The 27917-nt window shown below is 35.1% G+C and overlaps 1 protein-coding gene across 2 annotated transcripts; it reads right to left on the reverse strand.

The window, feature by feature from the left end:
* On the reverse strand, positions 1-27917 carry Fmr1 (synaptic functional regulator FMR1). 2 transcript variants are annotated; one of them, XM_085945424.1, is made up of 15 exons: positions 27622-27917; positions 27185-27237; positions 26946-27096; positions 23133-23299; positions 22393-22542; positions 20933-21022; positions 16483-16630; positions 15203-15346; positions 14299-14436; positions 13276-13670; positions 12076-12196; positions 11227-11317; positions 9404-9553; positions 3373-3630; positions 1-1868 (listed from the first exon to the last, which is right to left on the reverse strand). In XM_085945424.1, the coding sequence occupies exons 1-15, from the start codon at positions 27670-27672 to the stop codon at positions 1789-1791; spliced, it is 2187 nt and encodes a 728-aa protein (XP_085801550.1). In that variant the 5' UTR covers positions 27673-27917; the 3' UTR covers positions 1-1788. The 2 variants fall into 2 exon arrangements, with proteins under 2 accessions (XP_085801550.1, XP_085801549.1); XM_085945423.1 differs by having other exon boundaries at positions 15194-15346.

Here is a 27917-nt window from a genome sequence, read left to right on the forward strand (position 1 = left end):
TTTGAAATATGTACAGAAATCTTTATTTTTATAGGAAATTACATAACCTCTGACACATACAGAGTATCGATACGTTATTCCATAGTGAGGTATGTCCTAATCTCCCATAACGAATACCAAAGGCCATAAGTATGGTACTGTGGAGCGAGGTGCGTTCGGCCCCGCGGCACCCGCGCGGGCGAAGCACCTCAGCGACCCTCACATATCATTGTAGGGAATATGATGCACACATTTGTTTTAAGATTACATATTATTCAGGTAATACAAATCTTTTTTTTCAGTTTCATAAAAAAGCAATTATGATAATAATTCTAGTTTTATATTTTTGTATTGCTTCATTAGTGACAAATCTGTTTTTTATTTATTTTTTTGATATATAAATAATGATTAAAACCAAAAATCAATCAAAACCTCTCGTCGGGGGGGCAAAAAAAAACAATATAAGCCCGCCGGGCGACAGATAAAATTGACAATTTTTTTTTATAAAGAGCAATCTAAAAAATCTTAAAAGTTAAAAACAAAATGAAGCTACAAAAGAGTGAGTATTCAAAGAAAGAAAGAAAGAAACAGTAAGCCCAGGATGGCGGTATGGCGGTATATGCGACCTCGGTCCAGGCGAAATAAACATGAGCGGACAAAAGCAAATAATGAATACCAAACAAAATCACCGACCCTTCCGGTGGCACAAAAAAATCAAATCTCACAGTTTCAACAACCGAGACCATTTTTCTTTTACAATTTCATAAAATATCAAGGAACAATGAACAATATAGCAATAGAGAGTGTCTATTATAATCCAATATGACAATATAAATATATAGACCAGCAGTAAATTTACAAACTACGGCTGTTATATTTTAAAAAAGGAGAAAACTCGAGTAAGGATAATGTGCAAAGTAAACATATCATCATTTTTAAAATCGGTTATACATTTCGCAATGGTGGAAATAAATCCAAACGAAAAAAAAGAATATTAAAATTAAACTCGATCGAGACTTAAAAATATACTATTAAACTTGAAACATTCATGCTATACTTTGAAAGTTGCAGTGTCCCAACTTTTCTTTTTAACTACTTGATAATATTCATGTGGAAAAATGTGTAAGTTTGCCAAAAGACTCTTCATCATATATAATTATTACGCGCCTGTCGATGTCGTGTTGCACGCGCACGCAAATGGGATATTACATACCAATTGTTTAAGATTATTTTCCGTCATTTCGAAAGTAGAGATTGAACCCAATCGCGCCGAGAAATATGAAAACGACAATAGTCACAAGATGGTTATTTGACGCGCCGTTCATGGGGTTGAGTGTAAACTCAGATATTTCTCGGTCGAATTCAATCTAATCATATCAGTGTCGATGTAGTATACTGAATTTGGCAGGATGGTCTCCTCTTATTATAAAGGGTAAATGCTTGTTAATCGTAAGTCAGGCGCGGTGGCCGTGTACAAGTAAATCGGCGGTGTTGACACTCGCGCTCTACAAATGTTAGATGTTAATATAATATTTAGCAATCCATCGAGCGGGCGGTGGGGGGGCGACCGGCCCCCGCGCGCCGACGGCATTGAACTGTTATGTTTAACATATCTCCGCCTAGTTCCTATCATATCGTGGACAGCATATAAAGGACAAACACAAACTTGAACTTGCAGAACACAACCTTCCACATTGATAATCTTTGATCATAGGCGAAAAAATTTAGTACTTTAAAACGGAATCTATGATCTAGTGTGCTGAAATTGAACGCTTCCATCTTGGAGATTCTGCTCAGCGGAAGTGCACTTTAAGATGCACCGTTCACCGTCGTCTCTTTTGGTTTGGGAATATTTTCCTGGCGGGGCTTTGCCGCTGCTACTTTCTGACCTGCAACACAACAACACATCTCATTAGAATTTAATTACAACACGGGCACATGATATCCGCTTCTGGGTGCTCGTGACACATAGTTGGACTCCGTAGGGTTAAAGAATCATATCTCAATTCTTAACAATCATGAGTGTGGTACCTACTGAGCGTAAAAATAACACATCACATGAAGTGACAATGTGACAAAATCACGAAGCAAAGATAGTTCAATACGTATCCCCTGAGAACACTTTCTTGTTAATGTCAGTGGAATGTAAATTTACCTGTGTTTGGGCTCTACCGTAAAGGAGAGAAGATGAGATATGTTTCTTTAACCCGAAGGGGCTGAGTTGAGCATCCCACCAGTGGTTGGCTGCAGACCAGGTGTTAATGTAAGTACAGATTATATTGACATTGGGAATGCATGCGGAAAGGTGCGCTTATCAGCCACAGACACGGCGAGGCGTGGTAAAATAATGCAATAGGCAGGGGCCCTCAGTTAGAATAACTAGCTGTGGACTTTCATAACTTCATAGTGAGTTGCATCCGGTCGAGAAACGGTATTAAGTGTATGCGGACATCCCAACCAAACAATATGGAAAATGAAGTCTGCAGCCAATGCCAATGCCAATGCAAGGTGGTAGTGGTTAGAGGTCATGCCTGCGTGCAGTGTTAATTGCAGAACTCAAATAAGTCGCAATATGGATTATTGATATTAGACACAATCAAAAAAACAAATCACAGCATCCAATGCAAGAATACATTTCTCACAGCACCACATTTGAACCCCTAACTAAATAATGTAACGTTGATAAATTTATATCTTTATGTACATACAGTGAAACTGCTTTATTGTGCCAATGTCAAATTTTATTGATTTCAACTTTATGGTATTAAAAATTAAACAGGTCTATTAAATTTTACCTCCTTTGTCAAAGAGAAATGTGTATAACTCAATTTATTTAATTTTTTTTTGAACTCGAATGTCGTATTCACCATTCCGGGCTGCACACACCCAAGTTTTTATGTTCACTTGTAAAATTCAATTTTTTGACTAAGGAGGTTTATGATCTTCACCATGGATATGTCAAGTTTTCAATCCCAAGATTATGACTTTTGACAAAAAATATATGTTTTGTGAAACCAGACATGCAATTTATAAAAAGCTGTTTATTTTTAGAACATTGATATCTCAAAAAATACAATTAACCTTCATGAGAATCAGATAAGGTGTATGGTTATAAAACTTTGAATAAACTAAATTATCATTCAAAAAAGTGCTACTAAATCTGAAAACTAACTATATTCAGTATGAGAGGACGGAAGCAAGGGCGACGGCATAGATATGTATGTGAAAGAACTGGAAGGATATTTATTTCCCCAGATCTGTGATGTCAGCCTTAATATAGAAATCGCACAACAGAATTACAAATCCTAATTACTATCGGAGGAATATTCAGCCAATCGGGTCACGAGTATAAACTCAACACTGAATTTGTGAGTGAAAATATTAACTAATTACCCTTGGGCTTGTGATCGCGTTGTGCTTTGGCGTTGGCATTGGTGTTAGACTGGGGAGGAGGAGGCTGCTGAGAAGGCGGGCCGGCCGCGCTCCCCGCCCCCGTTCCGCTGCCTCCGCCCGCCCCGCCCACTCCGCTGCCCGCTCCGGCCGCGCCCGCCCCGCTGCCGGCTTCGCCCCACCCGGGCGATGACCACTCCTCTGACCAGTTCTCGCCGCCTCCGCCCACCCAAGGATCTGTGCTACCGCCATTCTTTACACCTGAAGCAATGTAAACGACTCATACAGTCAAAGAGACAATAGACTAACCCACCAAATTAAATCTTTACTGTAGAACAGGGTTTCACAAATAGCTTCTGCGGCCGGTTTTTTGTAAGATGAGGTTTCGATAAAGGTTTTGCAGAAGACTAGCAAGAGTATCACAATCAAATTTTAAGCTATGCTGGCAATGCTCCAGATTATTAATTTTATTAATAGCTGACCGTTATAATTCAAAATCAATTGTGAAAACAGAGTTATCACCACTAAGCAAAGTGTTATTTAAAATTACATATCTTGCCGACATATTCACAAAATTAAATAAAGAATGAGTATCAGTCCAAGAAAAAAGTACACATCCTTAATGCGGGGGGATATTCTCAGTTTCGTATATTTGAAGTGGGTTGCATATAAATACCCATGGACATATGACATAGTATATGATATGATGTCATAATGTGGTGACTACGAAGCACCAAATTATCAGCCCATGGCATAAAACTGAGAAATCTTGGCTCAAAAATGAGATTTCCATAGAATACGAAAAATAGAAAATGCTACATAATACTTGCCACCCGGATTACAACAATAATAAACGTACAAGCCAGCATTTTTTGTCTATTTTTAACGTAACTTATAAAATATTCTCATATTTCTTTAAAAGAATGTCCTTATAAGAAATGCTACGAAGCATTAGATAAACGATCTTTAATTGTCTAATACCGCCTAAGAGTCCTACTCATATTTCTCATGATATCAAAGTCAGTTCACAAAAATTTCATAATCCGTGTCCGTACAATGGAAAATTAGGATGGTTATACCATCCCCTGAAAATTTTGAAAGGTTTACAGGATATGACAGATGTCACAAGTAACCACTGGCTTAGATTAGAGATTATGTAGCATCTAAATATTATATATTTTAAACTTTAAAACTAGAAGGTATAAAAAATAAAATCCAGACAATCTTCGTAAAAATAGCTTTGCCTCTTCCAAATGCAAACAGATGAAAACTCTCTCCCAAACATCCATAAAAAATGTTAGTTTTTTATTCAATCTTAGATTAATCAATCCTTAAATAGTAATGTTAGGTTAATGATGATGTTATTGTTATTTACACACTTTATTTAATAATTTGTTGGCCGTTAGATGTTGCCATCGAGAAAACAAGCAAGCAATACTTCTTGGTCATAATATCCATGCCAATCAAAATTGAAAACATGCCTACTCACAATGTTATAAATTATTCCCAACCGCAAAAAAATTAATACAAGGGAAAAGTTGAAATCTACCAATGCATAAATCTACTGTTATTAACAATCACTATGTGTCTAATAATTCAACATATTTATTCTACAGCACATTTTTCCTCGTCATAAAATATTTTACATTTCTGTGACTAAAATTGAAATTAATAATAAAAACAGTTTAAATATTAAATTATTACAAATCAAACATTTTATAAATACAAAATCAGACAAATTTTCCTTTGCTATAAACAATATCGGCAAGATTTATTTTGGTTGCTTCGAATGCCAGAACACTGAAATAATGTTAACATGTTATATTTTTGTAGAAATTTTAAACGTGTACACACACCCTATGCCATTTAATGCAATAAATAATGTACAATTTGAATGTCAAAATGTGGGCATAGAAACAATTGAATTATTAGATAAAAGTGAAGCATTTTAAATAATCAAAATAAAGTAAAATGATCATGCAAATTCCAAAAAAAATTTTGAAGTATCTTGTGGAATTTTATATCGGTAGGTACGATGTTGCAGTGTTATATTCATACAATCCACACAGGACGTCATGATTGGTAATACAATAAATTAATAAACAAGAAATGAGTGCTTCCAATTTGAACTACATACTGTCAGTTTATAATAGTATATAATAATGATTACATAAAATTCCACAAATTATATAACTTAAGAACTTTAGCATAATGGTTATCTGACAAAATGTAGAGAAATAGATTGCTTATAAATAATAAAAAAAAAAATTAAATCATGTAAGCAGTATTTTGATGGCATGTGCTTGTGACAATGATTATGTATGCAGAATACGACGGAAGTAGTAAGAAGAAAGGATGATTGTGTTGTTAAAGATATTAAAAATAAAAGAAAAGCAATCATTGTTGAAATGTAATCTGATGGTTTGGTAGGTTTTTAATTTTTGCCTGTTCCTTAGCAATTTAAAAGTTATCACAAAAATGCCCAACACTGCTGCCTCATTACTTAACAAACACAGTGAAACCTCGATTTTACATTTATGAAGGGACTGACAAAAAAACATAAATAGCGGGAAAATGTAAATAAAAATTAAAACAATTACATAAATTATTTTTTATTAATAAATCATTCATCGATTGTTTATATACAACTCCTTCAATGTTATAAAATAATGCTGGTAAAATAATGATGAGACTTTTTGTTATCGTAATTCTAGATTTTTAGGTTTTTACTGAGTGTACTTCTTCCGTCGTTTCGCATTCATACACCTACACTACACTTCATCATAACATATCTCTTGAGAATCGCCTCTGTAATGAGCTCGAAAGGTCGATAAAAGAAGTATACATATACATGGTGAAAACCCAGAAATCTATCAATACGCTGGTAAAATAAATTTAGGCTCTTGGATGTGCCTCAGAACATCTTCTTGCATCATCGATCGTCACAGGCCAAGATCGTTACTTTATCGTTTTTAAATGAACGAGCGAGCACACCAACATTAGAGCCAATACGGAGAATCACAAAAAAATACTGTGTGGCCAGGCCACCCTGGCCAAAGTGAAAAATGGTAAAAGATTGCCCACAAATTGTATTGTATAAACTTGGTCTGGTCACGGCAGGCGTATTTATAGAAAGATAGTTTATGGATCTGCAACTGAAGATTCAGTGATTGCCTTGCATTTATATACAGTAAAACCTTGTTAGTAAGAACACTGATAATTCAAAATTCGCCGTAATTCGAAATTTTCGCAAAAAAAAGTCCCTTGAACATTATTTTCACATAAAACCATACCTTTAATTCGAATTATGATTTCAGAGTCCTGGCATATAAAAATATTCAATAAATCGTAATAAAGTACAACACTATTTCATGAGCGGGACGACATTGAGAAAATCAAAAAAAAAAAAAAAATTCAAAATTTGTATATTTTACCCATACATTTCATAATTCGTAATGGAATTTGTATTAACGAGGTTTTACTGTAGGTGGTACATAATAGTGGTAATCGAATGTGTTAAAATATTTTTAATTTTATTTTATTGAATTTTGGAAATGAATTTCAGACGTAAACTGCAGGGAAAAAATATTAAGCCGGAAGTTAAATGCACTAAAATAAAACAGGACTGAGAAACTACACGCAAATAGCGTGAAAACAAAAATTCCAGGAATGTAAAATCGAAATTCCACTGTATTTGCTAGTTCTGCTCACCAGCTTTCTGTACAAAAAAAAAATGTTCAAGGCGGCGGTCAAAAACACTATTGTACAGTAAATCTCGCCAATTTCACTCACTCAACAATTCAAATTTCTGAAAATTTCCAGACAATTATTCCTTTCATAGTTTGTTAAAAATCTTTTCAAATCATAGGTGGAAGTGCCAATTGGACAGAATCTATTTCAATAAATCAAATAAAAATTTGATAAAACATGTCATCATTATGCCATTGGGGCTAGTAATAACACCATTGTACAGTAAAATCGAATTAATTAAAACATTCATAATTCAGAATTTGCTGTAATTCGAATTGCCAACTAGTCCACAACTATCATTTTGCACAAAACTACATTTATAATTTGAAAATGGTTTTTACCCAGTTGGACACGATTTATTTCAAATAAAATTTATAAATCTGATAAAAACATACCATTATTATAGGAACATTTGCTTCGCTCAACTTCAAATAAGAGATAAAATTACTTTCTCATATTTTCTATTCAATCTAATTTTTTTTACAGTTCTAGGTATAGATCTACCATCGTAAATTGGCAGCCGGTCGAATTTGAAACTAAAATTGTCTATCGAGGATAAATTTGTCACAAATGCCATTTAATTTTACAACATGTTTCTCGAATTATGGATTGCGCTTGCGTTTATTTAGCTCTCATGGCGTCAAAATATCAAAATCACATTATATTTAGTGTTGATAAATAAAATATACCTACCTATTAAAAAAAGAGATCAACAAGTGAAAAAACCTTTTTCCTTAAATAAGGAATGTACCTAATACATAATTTTATATTTGATATAGTATTTTATAATCGAATGAGTGTTTGTTGCTAATTTAGGTAGGTACGCTATTTTTCTTGCTCGCAAGATTTTTATTGTTTGTACATTTGAAAACATAAAGAGCATTTTAGATTATTAATAATTGAATGTGACCTTTTAATATTTGACATTATTCGATAGCTACTTAGCACCAATTATTTGGTAAGTATTTAAAGTAAGCTATATTTTAATATAATCAACAACGAATTATGTCTCCACGAAGAAATTAATGTAGACATCCGAAAATAACTCCGGGCGATTGGGCGTTATGACAAATTTATTCCAGACTGAGTCAAATGTTTACATTTTGAAACGTCAGTGTGCAGGATTCGGGGTATATATTTTGTTTTTGAAAATACAGAAGAAATAAGTATAGTGCATAATGGCAAGTAGTTCTAAAACAGTTCGTGGAAATGTCAGAGACATCATTCTAAAAGTATGGCAATTCTGCGATGACGAAAAAGGACAAAACGAAATGATTATTTATATCGATAATGGAATACAACGGCAAGTCGCCATGACAGTTGTTCAGTGTTACCAAGTTGCATTTATATTACAACGCAAGTAATTTCTTATTTTTTTTTAGTTTTGTTCAAAGTTATGATATAAATAAAAATTAATGTCGGATAGCAATATAAATGAATACTTACTTATTATTTGTGTATGTAAACGGATTTATAAAGAAATTTAGTGTATTAATTAAACTGACATTTACAAGTTTGAATTCCATAATATGACCTCGACTGGTTTTATTTTTACTGTAAATGGTCCTAATGCCGGGTCCACACCGAAAACAAGTCGCGCGACAACTCGTTAAATTTTACAATAAGCATGATAATTATCGTAAAATTTCTTAAGCAATTATGATAATTATCATAAAATTTAACGAGCTGTCGCGCGACTTGTTGCCGGTGTGGCCGCACTTTAAGAGTGACACAGAATCGGATGATAGTCTATCTGGAATTGAACCATTATAGTAGTTATATAATTTCTACATTGTTTGTGTAATTTATAGTTATCGGGTTTCATTTAAAATTCCATTTATGTTGATACTATTTTACTGTCTTTAGAGTTAATTTAATTTACTTTCGCTTTTTTTATTATATTTTTTTCCATGACTAAAATATACACCAATTTCTGATTTTTCCAACTATGCATTTCTTCCTCATGGTTATAAAAGAAGTAACACGTTTTTATTTTGATTGTGTTAATTTTTTATTTTAATAATATTTGTACCTATATCTACTACCAATAAAAAATTATAAATTACGATTTTTTGTTAGTTATGGCAACATTCTCAATGTCATACTAGCGCCCTCGCTGAAACGCCAATTTATGATGGTAGATCTATAGCACCCTTTGTAAAATTAGATCACGCAGTTGACTTCCTTATGCACGAAGAGGCAGAGGTCGCCTAGAGATTAATATGCGATACTTAGTGAGCATGATGGTAGTTAGATGCATTACTCTTAGCGGCCTAGTCAATACCTGAGTGGGGATGATCTTGAGGTGGGGGCTGAGAGTCGGTCGGGTTGGCGTTGGCGACGGGTCCCCTTTTGCGACGGCGCCTCTTGGAGCCGGGGTCCGCATCCCCCGAGGCGCTGGCCGCCCCCGACACGTCCGCTGAAGACACGGATTCTGTGCGCGCACCCACACCCACATTACACCATCATACACGCAAACCACACAACGGAGATGCAAACAATAAACATTTCAAATTTAGCTCATCTCTTTCGCCTATCATCTATATTCACAATATTATTTAGTCATTAGTGAGATAAATGCAGACAGTAAGAACGGTGATACTGATTAATATTCACTTATGAAGCCTGCACAAGGCCAAATATCAAATATGTCCACGCTATTGTCATATTATAAATAATGTAGGTACATAAACCATTATTTAAAACATCAATGTATTTCCAATATTTTTAAATGATTTTGACAAGAATCCAACTGCATTTTTGAAAGTTTATATAGGTATTTTCAGTTCAAATGTTTTTCAATCAAAGCCATATTCTGACATTTTCATGGGTTGGTGCTCAGATACTGTATAGTCGGTTGTTGCACATACTTCAGACAGTTCAAAAACCATTCTGAGTCATTCACTGGTCGGCGTATTGATATTAAAATTATTGAGATATTGAAGATTAGTATGGAGTGGTTTTCAGCCAATGAGGTTTAATATCGAGTTCGTGTTTTATCAAACTGTCGGTGGGCAACGTACGATTCTCGTACGTAAAAACGTCTCCATTAAGCTCAGCGAAAAAATCAAACCTCATTGGTATTTATTAAAATTGAGTTATCATAATTGAGAACATATTATTATATATCTCATTCAAATGCATAAAATGCCTATTTCTCCTTAGATTTTTAGTCAATTTGAATCTATCCGATTCAATACATATAAAATTTGACATACAACATCTATGAACTAACCCATAGATTTACGCATGTCTGCTTTGTTCTTGTTTAAAGGCACCTACGATATTCAAGAAAATATATTTAAATTAGGCAGTCTGATGCAAACTTTATGAATGCAAAAGTCAAAAAGGTTTCTCCGCACACAATATTGTTAAAAATATTAGCCTGTGCAGACCTCTGAATTATTTTAATCAGTAACAACTTCATACACAACTTCCGGTAACTATGAACAATATCAAACATTGATAAAGAAGCTATCTCAATTAAAATAAAATTAGATTATGTGTGTTGAATAAAAGTTTATTTTATTATCTATCTGTTTCAACTAAATTTGTGATCAATTCTAGTCTTTCTATGCAGACTTCTAAAAGGCCTTAAAAATGTCTCAAGATGAAAAAAAACATAATTTTAAAATCCACCACAAAATGAATGAATACAGGAATGTTTCAAATCATGCATCGTAAGCTACGACAGAAGACTTTCATTAAATGTTTACAGAAATCTGACTAAAAATATACATGCCAATTAATCACCTTTAACCACTGTGTCAAAAAGAAAAATTTACAAGCGACTGAACGATCGTTATTCATACAAGACAAAAACGGGGAAGTTTTTCAACAATAGTAAAAGTTTTTAATACGGCTTCGGTAATATTTGATATAATTACCAGAATGAATTGTACACATTTTTATTACATTCTCAACGTGTAATTATTTTTTGACTCAACAGTCATCAGTTAGAAAGACGAACATTTTACAAAATGTCAAAGAGACTACAAAAACAGCTTGACCAACATAAGAGAGCATGCGGGAGATTATTAAATGTCTATCCACGGAATGGGCAGCTACTCATAACTAGAGTAAATTATATGGTTGATGGGAGCATACCTCTGTCTGCATCATGACTGTCTAGAACAGAACTTTCGTCGTCTGTTTGTCTGCGCCGCTCGTCACGCCTACCGCCTTGTCTTCCAACAAACTGCAAAACAGAGACGTTGAAATTGAACTACTACTATTGAGTGCACCCGGACAATCAGATGGTATTGAGATATTAATAACTAGCTATTACCTACACTGCGATATAGAAAAATATAATTATCACCATGGCATTACAAAACAATAATTGGACCCTCTGGAAAAAAAGCATTACTCGCAAAGCAATTTTTGCCATTCAACTGTCTGTTGAATGTTGAACAATAAGAAAAAGGAATGTTCCCACGCTCACATATCGATTTAAGTTGAACAGATAGTCGTAATCAGGATGCATCAAGTGAAATAAACAATTTTGACATGCTGATGTGAGTTGTACCTTGGTTAATCTAAGCAACCAGACTCGAATGAATCAACTAAAATTAGAGATAACCTCAACTTCGTTCAATTCAACTTACAAATTGACCAAATTAATTGAAATATGGTTCCCACTTATCAATTGACTGAACTATCTATCATTCAACATACAGTTGAAATAACAAAAATCGCCACGTGAGAACGCGGCATTATCCTGAAATCTTTCTTTTAGATAATAACATTTAAACACAACACGCCAGTCTAGTTCTATCTGTCGATATTAAATAATATTTTTTGTTGGTATACTAGTGAATCACGATAATACTCTTTTTCCGGAGAGAGGCTAAACAGGGTGGAATTAACATGGAGGATATTATCTAGGTTGACGATGATAAAATTGATTAAACCGTCTCAATAAACCGCAAGAATAATTATTATTGATTTGTTAACCTGTTCTCTGGGGATGCGAGGTCCACCGTTTTCTGTGGTGCTGGAATTTCCGTTTGGACCGCTGCGATTTCCGCCTGGCCTCTGATCATCCCGATTTCTGTGTTGCATACCGTCTCGAGATCTATAATAGGAAACAATACTTGAGCTGTAATACAATTTTAATGATTTGAAAGATATTTCACTGCAGCCTATATGACTGCAACCTATGTGCACCTTTGCATGGGACAGTACGTTTACTCAATGAGTAACGCCCACTTGAGAATGGTAATCCAAAAGGACATTCGAAACAATTTGCAACTACTGTGCGAAAACATCTTCTTGGCTACGCTTCTAGGCGCTGTTGTTTACTAAATGGGAGGAGCTTGTTAGTTTACAATGGAAGAGCGGTTAAAAATAGGCGGAGCATGTTAGTTCAGTTTTAACACGTAGCAAAGAAGATGTTTTCGCACTATACACGGGTGATGGATTTGAAATTTTTTTTGTTAATTCTGTCATGTATTTTTCACAAACTAAATAAACAAAGCCAAAAAAAATAGCTGTCTGTACTTAATCACGTACGTCATACACCTTACTGACACATTTGGGATGCTAAAGATGACATTGTAAATAATCCAACACCGAAAATAACTATTTTTTGCCAAAATTACTCTCACACCCTTAGGGATGGCAAACCTTGATACGCAACACCCATATGAATCATTTACTTGATGTTAATGTCAATATTTTTATATCAACGAGGCAAATTTATGATTAGTGTAAAATGAAATAACAGATTATCTCTTTGTTTTAATTGATCGTTGTCAATAATTGAGCCCCTGCCCCTGGCTAGGATAATAACGTTATTGGGAAAACACTATTTTTAAAGGGCAATTTCATGTCATAGTCCATACATGTATACAACCCACAAAAAATGTTTCAATACCATCAACGGATAGCAGGATCAGGCATAGCATAGGAATGGATCAACGCCCACTTTATGTATCGCACTATTATGTGTAAGTAGTGTTACTACTGCTATTCACTCTAAGTCAGGGCTCAATTACTATTTGAACACAATGTGTTCAAATGTCATGTAACACATAATATGTAAGAAAGTTATTTCAGGAAATCTCAATGGATACGGGTACCAAACTTTGTAGGCAAATTATAATTTCATATTCGAAGCAAATGAAACAAAAGAGAAGAGAGAAAGTGACGAACCTGTCTCCGGGTCTGGAGGCTCCACGGCCGGGTCCTCCCCTGGAGCCGCGGTACCCCCCTCCCCCGCCGCCGGGCGCGTATTGCTGCGGGTGATGGTGTGGGTGCGGGTGTGAATTGGGATGAGGGTGGGGACCGCCAGGGCCACGCACTCTCTCGTCTGCCGTATCGGGTGTGACTCGGCGCGACCCTGTGTTGTTGTAGCGGGCTGTGGGGGGTCGCGGCCGGCGTGGTCTGCTTTGGTCGCCGTCCCCCCGCCGCTCGCCTCCCCGGCCCCCGCCCGACCCCCCACCCAGTCCGCTGCCCCCGCCTCCGCTGCCTCCCACCCCTCCCGAGCTGGATATAACTCTCAACTGTTGGTCGATCTCTGACTTCTCTTGCCGCAACTGTTCCACTTCCTGCATCATATTTAGACACAAATACATTTACACACCCTAAAATACTGAGTTTAGAGGTTATGTAAACCTAAGCAATGATCCTCTTGCTCAATCATATTTGCAGTGCAGCATTTCTCGGCCACTAGTAAAACTGCGTCTCATCGGCTTCCAACAATTGCTTAGCATGTTTTACAATTATAGTTCGGATTTACTGTAATGATAAACCTATTTTAACACTTCGAGAATACATTTTAAAAAAATCAGTATCTCTTTAATCGGAGTCCAAAAAAATACTACAGAAGATAACTAACTAGTTCTGATGGTTTTCAATATATTATAATGTAAATATTTGCATTCACAGCTAAGTCAACTTAGGTTATCCAACTATGTTTGTCGTTACTAGTTTCTGACCGGTTCAATTGGTTGAGAGGACAAACACCCGGAGAGTGAAAAGATGTCTTTGAATCCCACGCGGTCCCACTGATATACAAAGTTTTACACTGTTTCTTTGTTTTTATATGTCATGTTGTGAACGTCTTAAATTTATAATTTGTAATGTTCACGGTATGTAAAAATAAATAAAGTTGAATTTGAAAGTCAATCATTTGTAAAATGAAACAAAAAACACCAAACAAAATGACATATTTACCTTGAGGTGTGCGAGATAGTATTCGAGTAGTATTTTGGCATTGGCGATACTTTCCATTGTTCCGACAAAAACAAACGGCACGTGACCTTCCTCGCGGGGAATCGTAGGATGAGGTTCATTATCACCCTCGATCTTAACCTGCAAACAGACAAGACCCTTGATCAGTACTATTTTATCAGTGTCGCCGTAAGGTAAACTAATGTATTTCATTTTTATCTCAATCGTGTCTCGGGAGAGGCAACGGGTAAATTTTTTTTGCTATATTTGAAATGAACAATAAGAATCAATTTTTACGAGGCTTGATCAGTTCAACCTTTATTCAAAAACTATGTAAAATAATTGAGACTAGTGATTATAAATTATCAATATTTTTATGAAATAAAAACAACAGTTGCACAAAAAAGCATTAAGATGATGGATAATTATTTCAGTTATCACTTATTGAATTAATGTGAACAGAAAATGCTGATGAAATTGGCTATTCAATTCTGTTATGATGCTAGATTAGTATTTGAAAAAAAAAAACTATATTAATATTTTAATACTTACGATACCAGATTACTCAGAATAGACAATCGTGAGGAAAAAGAACTAGGTCATCGCGACAGCGACAGGCAACAATTGCCGACTGTTAATCGTATGGAAAAATTTATCTGGTGCCGATATTGGCAAACTCTGGAATCACGAGCATTAATTGGGACAGGTAAATCAGTTTATTGCGGAAAGTATATTTGCGGTTAAGATTGAAAGGAGAAGTGAGCGAGAGTTATTGGAAGTGGAAATATAACTTTAGGCATGGGTGATAACCTGATTCGGCTGTGATTAAAAATAATGTGATTAAAGCTATTTAAAATTAGTTAAAAAAAAATAGATACAAAAGTATCCCAGCGCTCACACTACTCACTCTGACAACACCACTTTTGTCTACGATTTCCTGAATGGTGCGACCATTTTTGCCGATGACCTTCCCCACCAGGTCGCGCGGCACCTGCAGCAGGTCCTCGTTGTACTCCAGCATGGATCGCGCCCGCTTCACAGCCTCGTCACTCTGTAACGACGACCACAACCATACTCATTTGGGGCTCACGAGAAGTTTTACAAGACATACTGTTACTAGATTCGAATAAGACTAGATTTTGGCGAAAATTAAGCCTTTCACAAGTAATTATGAATGTCAAAACAGACATTCTCTTTATGAACATTTTTTACCAAACGGAAAATGATCTTTCTATTCTACTTCCAATTAAATCTTATATACCTACCTAAAATAGGAATATCAATTTCATATAAAAACGTATAATTCATTCTTACATCATACAAATATCGTTCTTGTGTCCGAGGTAAGTATTTAATTTTTTTCTAAAGCGGCCTGTAAACAAGCATTATTACAAAAACAATAACATTTTTGCTGTCTCAAATTTAAAAACCATAGGTGTTTTCTATTTAATCGTCGCTGTCGTTTTTGAGGAATTTTGAATATCACCAAACATTGGTGTCACACAATTCCAATTGCCTGCCCCTAAATTACTACAGTACCTAAGTGTATTCATAATTTAGTACCTACCCATATCTATTAGTTGAAGCATGGTTAAATTTTTTCATGCATTCTGTACTAATTCGATTTTGTTTTCCAATCCGACCTGTCAATTCTGTAATAACAAAATTATATTGTACCAAAATTAAATCTATTTCTTCCTCTGTCGATTCATTATTTTTACAAATTACAGTAGTTGTCTTTTTTTGTCATTCTTCTTCTTCTTCTTTGGCCATATCCGCCCCTTAATTGGAGCATATGGAGCATATAGAGCCGAGCCAGGTCCAACGTCGCCTCTTCACTTTCAGTGTGATGAGAGGCTGCGTGGTGCATTCTCTTATCTCCTCGTTGCTTCTAAAGTCAAACCACCACACACCCAGTATCCGTCGCAAACATCTGTTTTCGAAGCTCAGTATACGGTTGCTCTGAGCCTTCGTAAGGTGCCATGATTCGCTACCGTAAAGCAGCACTGTCAGAATGCAAGCGTCGAATAGGCGGCATTTGGTTTTGACTGTGTACAATCGTGAGTCCCAGACATTCCGCATCGAGTTGATTGTTGCTCCAGCCATTCCCATTCGGATAGCGAGCTCTTTCTGTCAGTCTGTCTTTGTCATTCAATACATTATATTATTGTGATTAAAAAAAATTACCTCTCCGCATATTTTGAATGTGCAGGAATGTTCTTCGAGCTCTATATTTGTTATGCCATCAACTTTGCGAGCTTGCTGGATATTCGCACCGTGAGCTCCGATTGCCAGTCCCATCAGGTCTTCACGGACGGCAAATTCATCAGAATACCTGCAATATATGCCAATATTTATAACCCAATACTTTTAGTTTAACTGCTGCCCAACTTTAGAAATAAATTATAGCGCAATCCAGAAGAATCCTCCACAAACATTGATCCACTTATTCATGGACTAGCACAGTGTTTCTTAAACTTCCGAATGCAAACCGCTAGGGGTATGTAAAAATTAAAGCGGTATGCACGCGATGCAACTTTTTTCTCAAAAATATTTGCTTAACTGTTGTACAACACAAATTAAGCCGATGTAAGCGCCCGATGACGAATCCGCTCAAATAAAATCGATTAGATGACTTATTCGCCAACCATCCTATAATTATAGTAATTTGTAATACAACATTGGTCTACATACTATGTAGAATAGTTAGTATGCCAATATTTAAAAAATTTGGTTGTTGGAATAAATATGAAAGAAAATCATTTTGCATATAGAGAAAAGACCTAATCACAAGGGGTAAATTTAAAAAAGAAAAAGGGATATGCCGGAAAAGTGTACACCCAAGGGGTACTAACCAGTGGCGTTCAGTGCAGAGCATCCCCAGAAGTTCTCGATGAGATAGTTCAAGTAAATACGTATTTTTTATGCATTTGGTGTAAGAAAGAAAAAATATTTTAAATGTACAAATTACGTTTCAAAATTCGGTCAATTAAATAACCATAAGTAAATAATAATATAGTAGGTATGTGTATTTTTTCAACAGCATGCCCACTACCTAAAGTCACTGCACGCCACTAATACCAACCTGTTGTAAGTTTGAGAAACACTAATAGCGTAATATGTTACCTACACTGCGCTTTGTTTGACATCGAATGCAGTTTTTTAAAAAGCATTCAAGTTTCCAATTGGTTGGATTTTCAAACAACCAATGAAACTGCTTGTTTAGAATGCATATTCAATTGAAAAATCAAATGAAATAATCAATGTTTGGTTTTCGAGTCATTAACCAAATTGTTAAACTGATTAAATACAATGTAAATATAGTTCCACAGTTTTGGCAATATGCACATCACATTATCTATATGTCAACATCCTTTCTCTGCCTAAGTCTGATTTTGCCACAATTGTTGAGCTGGATAGAAAGAGCCTAAATAAAATTAGGTCATTCTGCTGTGTTGGAAATCTTTTTTGAATTCGCGATTCCATCTACAGTGTCACCAATGATCTATCTTTTCAATCTGATGACTACACGTGCAGCTGTTGGTCAAAATGTAAACATACGGATACACCTTATGTAGATTAAAACATTGGCATTATATTATTTACATTTACATATGTTTTTCTCAAAACTATAGTTTTGCGCTTACACCCCTCTTAAGGGGACGCTCTACAGAATTGCCCTTGAGAATTGAAAATATGATTTTTTTACATGTGGTCCGGAATTGTTGCTCTACTGGTAATATGCAAAGGTCGCCGACAATGCTTTGGTCTAAAGTAATAATAATGATCTCTTATTTAATTTAAATCATAACACTGTCAAAGTGTATAAAATATGGGGTGACCAAAAAATGATATCTTCTAATATACGTAAATGTTACTAAATTCAATTTGTTAATCAGGTGTTTGGTGGAAAACATTGCAACCAATATGATGGATAGCCACGATATAAACTTAATAATAATATATTAATAACGTTTTAACCTGAAATTGTCCGAGAGCTAAACATACGAAGGATGTTGAAATACATATCTACCTACATTTTTATTTCATGTGCTATCCAAAAAACATTATTAATGAATAGTATTTATTTTGAATATGTAAGACCTATTACATAACTATTTAAAAAAAATGGGTACTTACATATTGTTTAATTCTAATGCATATTTAAAAAAAAATTAATATAGTGATGTCTGTTTATTATAAAAGAAAGTGACTTTTTATTAAAAGAAATGAAAATATAATTAATTATATTTTCATTTCTTTTAAAATGGAATTCTACCAAGTAAATGCTAACTCAATTAATGACTTTTTATTACTTACCCGATTAGTTTAATTAATTTAGTCTGACACTTTTACAAACAAGTAACGCAACTTTACTTTTAGTTGGTAGGTACAATAATTATTAATTAATAAAAGCCAATGCAAGAAATAATTTATACTCATAAAAAATGGTCACCCATAGATTTTTTTTTATTCAAAGCTAGCGATCGCAGAGAACAAGACAAAAAAAACTGCCGACTTTATCAAATCAATCACCCAGGGCTGTCGAAGACGTCTTACTTGTTTTTATGATAAATTGTTTTTAATTGTGTGCAATTTGGCGGGAAAATATAATATATACAGTTGCTTACCATTCGGTTATCCCATGAGCTGGGTTTTGTTTACTCTTTTGCTGACATCCTACAGTTTTATCTGATATTATAAAAGTCACACAGTACAACAGTGTTTAAATCTAATATGTAATTGCACCGGTTTAATTAAAAACTATAACGAAATTAACATTTTAATGATTTACAGATTTTCCTATGTTATATCAACTTAATAGCAATTTTAATGAGACCAGATACATATGACGATATATCCAAAATACACATCATCAGATAATATGTGAAATATTTTGATAAGCAAAAAAATAAGAACAATACAAAAATAACATAACATAATCAGCTAGTCTTTTCATAATTATTTTAGATGAATGTTGTATGCCGTTTGACGCTTGGAAGTATGTAATTATTCCATCGGTACAGTAAGCTATTTTTAACTTTAAATTTGTAACTCTTTAAAACGTAAAATTAGATTGATATTATTTTGACAGCCCTGTATTCGTTCGGCCGGTTTCAGATTACGTCGCATACATGTTATGTTTGAAGGGAATAATAATAATGATATTCGTTCGACCGAGAATTGTAATTAATAATTATTGCGTTTCTTAAAATAAATCCCCGATGGTTAGAGGTTTTTGAGGTTAGACTGAATTAAAATGACGTCCTTTCAACGCTGAGGTTTATTTCTGACTAAACTATGAATGACCTTGTTCCTGTTCAGCTGAGTCTTAAGGCCATACCTTAGTTGAGACACGGTCTAAAAAGATCGTCGCTAGGCGATGCGCGGATTGCGGGTCGCGGGTGCAAATGAGGCATGTCAAACCAAATATAATTTGTCTTATAAATCCAACATGTGTCCATTTAATGTTCTGTTTATTGTTTTATCAGTAACAATAATAATATATTCATTGACTGTTTTCTTTTTTAAGTAAATGGGTAACGTTTTAAGTCATCTTTACACGATTTAAGAATTATTACGGCCGTCGCCATCACGAAGCAAAATGACGTGCTTCCAGCTCTACATTCTCTCTCCGAATGGGAGCGAGTGCAAAATTTCGTCGCGCCTATGGTTGAAAATTATCACCTTAACCCAGATCCTCACTGTTCTTAACTGCAAAATATTAGCTAATTATAATGTAACCTCATGAAAGGCAATCAAAATAAACACTTTTGATGTTATAATTCTCTTCATGAGTCATTTAATTATCTTGAAATGGAGGGAACCGCACCAAAAAACCAATGCTAGTTACAATAAACAGGTAATCACAGAAATAAACAGTTTTGTGATGTATGAATAAAACTTTACTTTGGAAGTCTATCGACTTATACTATGAAATTTGAGAAGTAAAAATGAATTGTAGAATTGAAAGATTCATGGGTCTTGAAGTAAATTTGTCAGTCCTAGTTGGGACTCAAACAAACGAGTATTACAAATTTGTTCTCCTAAACAAACTAGACATATTATGCACAGATGATCCGCTTATTTAGGCCAAATCTCAAAGCATGGAAACCCAAACCAAGGAACTAACAGTAATTTACATCGCTTCATTGGGACAACATTCCGTTCTCTCTCAATCTCAAGAAATAATTATGTACAAACAATTTAATCATTTATACAACAGCACTTCAAATACATGTTATGCATTATTTTTGTATCACATGTTTACTGTCGCGTAAGTGTGGAGCTGAACCGGTCGTTAGACCGTAGGCGTCTACCACTACCACTACTGTACGGTATTCAGTTCCCACTACACCGTCTTGCGTGTGTGATGTATCTGTGTGTAAATTGTCAATTTTATTTTAACATTTATGACCCTTACCAAGATCCCAATTAAATTGTATGTACCTATTTTATTTTAGAATACATTATGTTCCTGGCTATTTTGTTGAAATAAATCTTTTTTCTTAAATGAAAATTTTCGTTTAATTTGATTAATTGGGCGGAAATGCAGTCCTGATGTGTTCTAATCAAGCGGAATCGACTGTATTTGTTTAAAAATGATGTGCGGAAATAAAATAAATCAATGACTCACCCTCCTTGCGTGTGTTGCAATTTTGTAGATTCGAGCTGTCTAGCTGCCTCTTCAGTACGCTTTAAAAGCAACACTTTTTGGGACAAATTTCTGAAAAACAATCCGGCATAAATGACTAAACATTCGTGAAGCAAAGCATACAATAATATCATACCATGAACCCAGAACATCAGATATAGGTAAATCCTTCTACAGTGGCACCATAGGCGATTCGCGCGTATATTGAATTGCTTGCGACAATGCCTGTTCCAATGCTAGCAAACAATACCACTAGAACTGCAAGCCGCATTTGCCGTACCCATGGTGCCACTGTAAAACGATTTACCTATACATATATCTATGTTGAATGAGAGCACAATTTGTTTATCATTATGAGTATATTCTCCACTCATTCAGCTGATAACATTACCATGAGTGAAATTAGCTAAACATAATTTGTCTGACAAATAGCGTATAGATCTAAATATAATATAGCATGGTATTTTTTAACAAAATCCGTTATAATTGCTCTTACATTGACACATAAAGTAATTCTTGGAAAATAAACATGACTTGTTCGTACATGTTAAGCCAAATACTGTCAGTCAATCTTGTAAACCACGTAAATCCAAAACAACTTTGTTTTCAGGCGAAAGCAAAACTGACTGTCAAATTAGAGATTGTTATAAAAGTGAATTTTCAAAACATAAAAAAAACAACTACACAAAATGATTCCTGGTATTTACGGGGTTTGCAAATTATCAGTTGTATGGACCACGAATTGTGAGGTTTTGTGGATTGATTGTTTAAATTGTGTTATGGGTTTCGAGAATCTTGCAACAAGATAGATATTCAATTGCATTCGTTTATTCAAAAAATATGTAATATTTTACCAAAAAGGGTTTTGTGAGTTTTACAAGATAAACTGATGGATTTTAATAGGTACTACTTAGATGCCAGTGTAATTGAAGATTTTTATGAATGGCATAAGATATTAATGTCATTTTAACTAAACTATATTTTATTCAATGACTAATACACAAGTCTTGAGAATATAGTACATATTAATTATTGAACATACCTCCTTAAATTACAACACCCCAGTAACATACCGATTAGAACAAATATTTCTAAAATTGTGGCGCCCAGTACAAATATTTTTCTAATAAGTATGTTTATGGAGTGTCAAATTATGTATATTTTCTTAGTTTCAATAGCTTCACCGCGCAGATATCTTGGCAAAATTTCATTAAAACGGGGTCTAGTTTACAAAACTACAAAGTCTAGAAAACGGACTCTTCAAAATTGATGTATCCAAAGCAAACCTACAGTTTTTAACCATGGTTTAGGATGGAGTGGGGAAAAACAAATTTTTGAATGAGAAGATTCAAGACCACTGTACGCCAGATGACTGACGCTCGACCACCTGCATTCTACTATGACAGATAAGTTGTAATTAATGTAGGATAAATCATTGTTACCTAAAGTACATTTCCTGAAGCATCTCCGATCGCTGCCTGGAAGATTCACTCCGCGAGATGACAGTGAGGATATTTTTATCCGGCACGTACCGGCAGATCGAGGCGCCAATCGCCTTTTGGAACTCCTTGTGCGCATTTTCAACTTTCGCACTGTCAAAACAATAGTTCAAAATAACCCTATCAAATCTCCTCCGTCCACAAACTGGGCATGGGTAAATAGACTAACTACAAACAGGGCGAACAAACATAAGACAGCATATTTGCACAAAGAAATCCTCAAATAATATTTCGGAGAGTACATCATTAGTGTCTTGTCGCTAAGCACACCCCTCCAATAGAAATATTTGCACTTTGTTTTGATTCAAACCTTTGAAATAGCACATAGAATGAAAGGCCAATATAATAAAGAGGGGTAGTTTCACTCTGCATTAAATAAATTGTAGCTGTTAGTTCCACAATCAACAAATACGACAGGATAACTTTTATCAGAATGAATTTTTAAGTCAAATGATGATTTCATTATGTCATTTGCATTACTCACTGAAACAATAACAACAAAGCATGAAAACGATATATTGGAAGGTTTTAAGAAGACATCTGGCCATTTGGATGTTTTTTAGTACATCCCTGAGTGGGCTTTCCACCTAGTTAAATATAATTCATAATACTCAAATTGAATTCAACATTCTCTCTGCAGAAATTAGACTATCGCACTTTGGTGCTAACAAAATGATACATACTATTCTTTCAGATCTTCAGGCACGGCTATTTCGAATTTCAAGAAGGTATTTTTATCAATTGGCAGACGATTAGAGCGCTTCGGTCGTACCCGCTCTGATGATACTATTTCTGTATAAGGGCTATCCAATCCGGTGTATTCCAATACCAAAAATTCACCCCTAATCATCTGCAAAACAAAAGAAAACAATGGTCAGTCTACGTTGCGCCTTCAGGTTCCAACAGTTCGGTGCACTCATGAGCAAAATTTTAAGTCGGTTAGGTATTTTAAGACAATCCGTGAGGGTTCACATCATAGCTCCATATGACAGTGTCGGTTTTGTTAAGCCATATCTTCGTTTTCTCTTTACTCGCTTCTCCACTCATTCTGACTAAACTCTCGATTAACAATTAATAAAAAGAATACAGTATCATTCGAAAAACAATAAAACTCTCAAAAATCACAGATTATCCATAAATGTATTAAAAATGTGAAATAAAGTGATCGTCTAATGTTACTTTGGATAGTTCCCCGAAGTCGTGGCCAAATTAAAATAATTCCTATTGCTTAGTTAGTGCTTGATTCACTCGCCAATCGATGACAGTTAGGTCTAAAATTACCAACGTAAAAAATACCCAAATTAAGTATTTGTTTATAAGGGTCACAAGCGGTGTGTCTGATCTTTATTTTGAAATAACACAAATTTGACATTTACATAATGAAGATTCCTCAATATTATTCTTTATTTTAACAGATAATTAATTCGCCAGTAAATACAATCAGCAACGTGTTACTTGTCCAAATGTCATCTCCAACAGTTTCCGTTGGCATTCAAAGTAACAACATAAATGAGGGAAGACTGTATATTATGTTGCCAACAGATATTATTATATTAAGCTTAAAGCATATGGGTCTCCACAAAGCAGAGGTTGTACTAACAAACCTTTTTTACGAGGATTGGTAAACCCATCGGGCCCTTGCACTGAATCAAATACAACATATATTTTTATCCCAACCATGGTATTGAACCCGCTACCAATAGCCTCAGAAATGGCCACTCTATAACCCAGTAACCGTGATTGGGGTAATATTTAAAAACAAAATTGTTTTCTGTTTATCTATACCCCTTCCCCACAGCATCAACATGGATAATCAAGAGGAAGACCATAGGGACATCAATTAGATGATTACTGTGTTGATTTCATCGATCACACCGGGTTTTTTGAAAGATTCATTGCCAAATAAGGTGTTAAAAGGAGAGCTTGGTGGTGTAGATTTAATCACGAGTTGCGCACGCAGTGCATAAGATGATTACGATATCATAGCGTTTATAAAGATCCATTGGGCAAGACCAGGAAACACAAAAATAATAGGAAGTAGCCTTGTGGGTGAGGCTCTAAGGATTAATTATCGAGTGTGGAGAAAGATGGAATAAAATTTAAAACACGTGTTGAAGAATGTTATTTTCAATAGTTATATAATAAACATTAAAAGTTAATCACGTAAACGAAACGCGCTTTCAATGGTGGTAATATTTGAACACTTGGCACGCTATATATTTCTTGGGATTTATGGTCTGGCCATAATAAAGTCATCATCATCAGCCGGGGTCAATCCACTGCTGCATGAAGACTCCCCAAATTTCCTCTAACTCTCTCGGTCCTGTGTCGTTCGCTGCCACGTATTTACGCCGAACCATATCAGTTCATCGATCCAGCGGCTTTTAGGGCGACCCTGTGGCCGTTTCGTGCCCCTGGGGTACCATTGGATGACGGCATTTGTCCAGCGGCCGTCCTTTCGACGAGCAATGTGCCCCGCCCCACCCATCTCCATTTCAGCTGTTTGGCAACGTCTATTACATCGCGTACTCCTTCACTTCACCTTCACCTGACTCTTCAGATTGTGTTGGGTTGCATTATATACTGTTGTATGACATGCATTCATTTTGATTTACAAATTCATAACTACAACGGTTTTTGACCACTTTTCAACCCTTATCTTCCACCGGAAAAATGACACGTAAAATTTCAAAACAGCCTCTGTACAAATTTAATATACATTTTAATGAACAATGTAAAATCATAATACATCTTCAGGCAGCGCTTTATAGTTCAATAGCATTAATTAATTGGCATCATTACGTATTTTTATGGATGACATGGTGTCGCCTAAGGTTTTTTTTCTGAATTGGTCTCACTCCATGAGACAATTTTGCTTATTAACCTGTTAAGCCATAAATGAGCCTCACCGCTGAATGCAATTTTGCGATAAAACAGCTTCCAAAGTTTCGACGACTGATTTTCAAAGTAAATTTGCATAAATTGGTAATGTTGTTCAAGGGCGACTCTATTCATGATGACTCACTAGACTATATTTATCATAAATGTCAAAAAGTTCTATCAATGCAAAGAAAACACCCGTTACATACATCCCATTTGTATTTCACCTTTGAGAATAACTCCTGTAACTGGTTGAAAAACTTCAGGCAGTGGCGTAATGGCAACATGGTGATAAATTAAATAGGATTGTTAAAGTGAGGACAGTACTACAGTGATCAATAAATTAGGGTAAAATTAACTGTGTGCACCAATGACATTAATATGGACGAAGCATCTGGAAAAAAAATGACAATGATCTGTTCTAACGCCATTTACAATAAAGGTGATATTGCTATAAATTCCCGATGCTTTCTGTCGGGTCTGCCGAATGGTTCGGTTCGAACGGGTTCGCTCAAATGAACATTGACACTAGAAACACTGTTCTAACCTCATTACAATAAAGGTGATATTGATATAAATTCCCAATGCGTGATAACGCATAATGGAAATTGCGTGACGTCTACCTATACATGTGCGAATGTCGCTATGCGCGAATTTACTTGTTAGCTACTGTACTGAGTGCATTGTCCATTAATAATGTCATTGGTGTGCACTGTAAATATTTGTAATCATGAGAACTAAATCCTCCTGAGGAACGGTGGAAAAGATAAAGTACCTATTCATTAAATGCATATACATTCAATTATAATTAATGTCATTTAAATGTCTGCATGGTTCATTAAATGTCACCAATAAGTTTAGAGAGAAAAAAACAAATGCAACCTACAAAGTCCTTAAATTTTAAATTTTAAAATGTCAAATGTATGATTTTAAACATCCCCTTACTATTATTATTAACCTTTCCTGTTTTTGTGATACTAATTCATGTTACTTAAATATTTTATATTTCTGTTAATATCCACCACATATTTTAGCTATTCTTTGAATCACCGACAAATAATGAAAAATTAATATTTTAAATCTATATTTATGTTGCCAAGACTTCATAAATCTATTTTAAATCACGTATGATCATGAAACCGGTACGGTAACGTTATTTAACGGCACAGAATGAAAAATATAATATTGGTTGACGTTACATTGAAAAATAGTATAATTCAGGCGGGTTTTATGAGTTTTTAATGTGCAAAATGAGTGCACACATAAATGCTAAACTTATAAATATAAATTCTCCCCAGTTTGGATTAAATATCATCATATCCAAACTGGAGAGATATTCTTATCCGTTAATATGTCTTGAATCATAATTCTTGCCAAAAATCTTATGCGAATTATGTACGCAGCGGTTAGATTGATCAGCGAATGAATTCAAGCAAATATTGTTGTAAAATACGAAAAGAAATATGCAATGCATTGAGCAATTATGATAATTTGTTATATATATGAATTCGTTGGCAAGAAATTATACTGTAGTGAATGTTTACGCTGACAAGAGTGTCAAATACACAATGTGATAGAATTGACAAAGGGGAATGAATGCAAAACAACCTACACACCTGAACTTTTGCATTCCACCAGCCACAGTCCTCCCTAGCATTCGCCCTCGAGAATACTTCAATCTCCTGATTCTCGATAAATTCAGTCCTAGCCGTGTCCTTGGGGGGCAAGAACACTTGCGAAAAGGGAAACTTTGATTCTGGACTCCAGCTAAAAAAAAAACAAAATGGATGCATTGAACAACAATTGAATGTACACAAAAATAAACTAGACGGAACGCCAGGATGAATCTACTTACTCATTCTCAAAGGAAACTAACACTTCTCCGTCCAGCACGTCCGTGACATATGCCTGTAAATAAAACAAATTAATTAGAATAGTATTCGACGGACGAAAATACTGTCTCGAGCGCGACGGAGGCGGCTTGAATTTCGCCGCCCGCCTGAGGTATTTGCACTGTTACCGGGCATTTCGAAGGGACAAAATGAAAGGTGACGATTCCGGGACGACGGAAAACGTCAAACACGAGGGCATCAGCCCGCACATGGAAAAAATCACGCCCTGTCAAATGGACATGGCGTCCACCCAGACCGCGGATGTATTTTTATATGGAAATATTTTTGAAAGTATGCGACCGCGGACGACCCGAAAGGGCATAAAATGCACTGTGAAAAATAATATTTGATTTGGGCGCGGAACGAGCACATTATTTTTTGTACTTCGACTATTACAGACCTTATAACATGCTGCATTTTCACCATACACTTCGACCGCTAGCTCCTCCATCTTGGTTTGCGAGAGACAACGCTCTGAAAGTGAGAAGTGAACAGTTCACAATTTCAACACTCGATCCTAGGTACAATAGTAGCGCTAGTAAATGCGCATTCTGCTGTTTTTGGCGATCACCAATTTTATAAACTACATACAATACACAAAAGAAAATCTCGAGGATATGGTGGCATTCAATTTTTATTTTTCAAAATTTTACTTTTCTCAGTCAAGTAGGTACTTTATATTTTATTTTCCACTGT

This window comes from Rhyacophila brunnea, unplaced genomic scaffold (genome assembly GCF_057557595.1).
Source record: "Rhyacophila brunnea isolate RB1 unplaced genomic scaffold, BYU_Rbru_1.0 scaffold_18, whole genome shotgun sequence".
Taxonomy (NCBI): domain Eukaryota; kingdom Metazoa; phylum Arthropoda; class Insecta; order Trichoptera; family Rhyacophilidae; genus Rhyacophila; species Rhyacophila brunnea.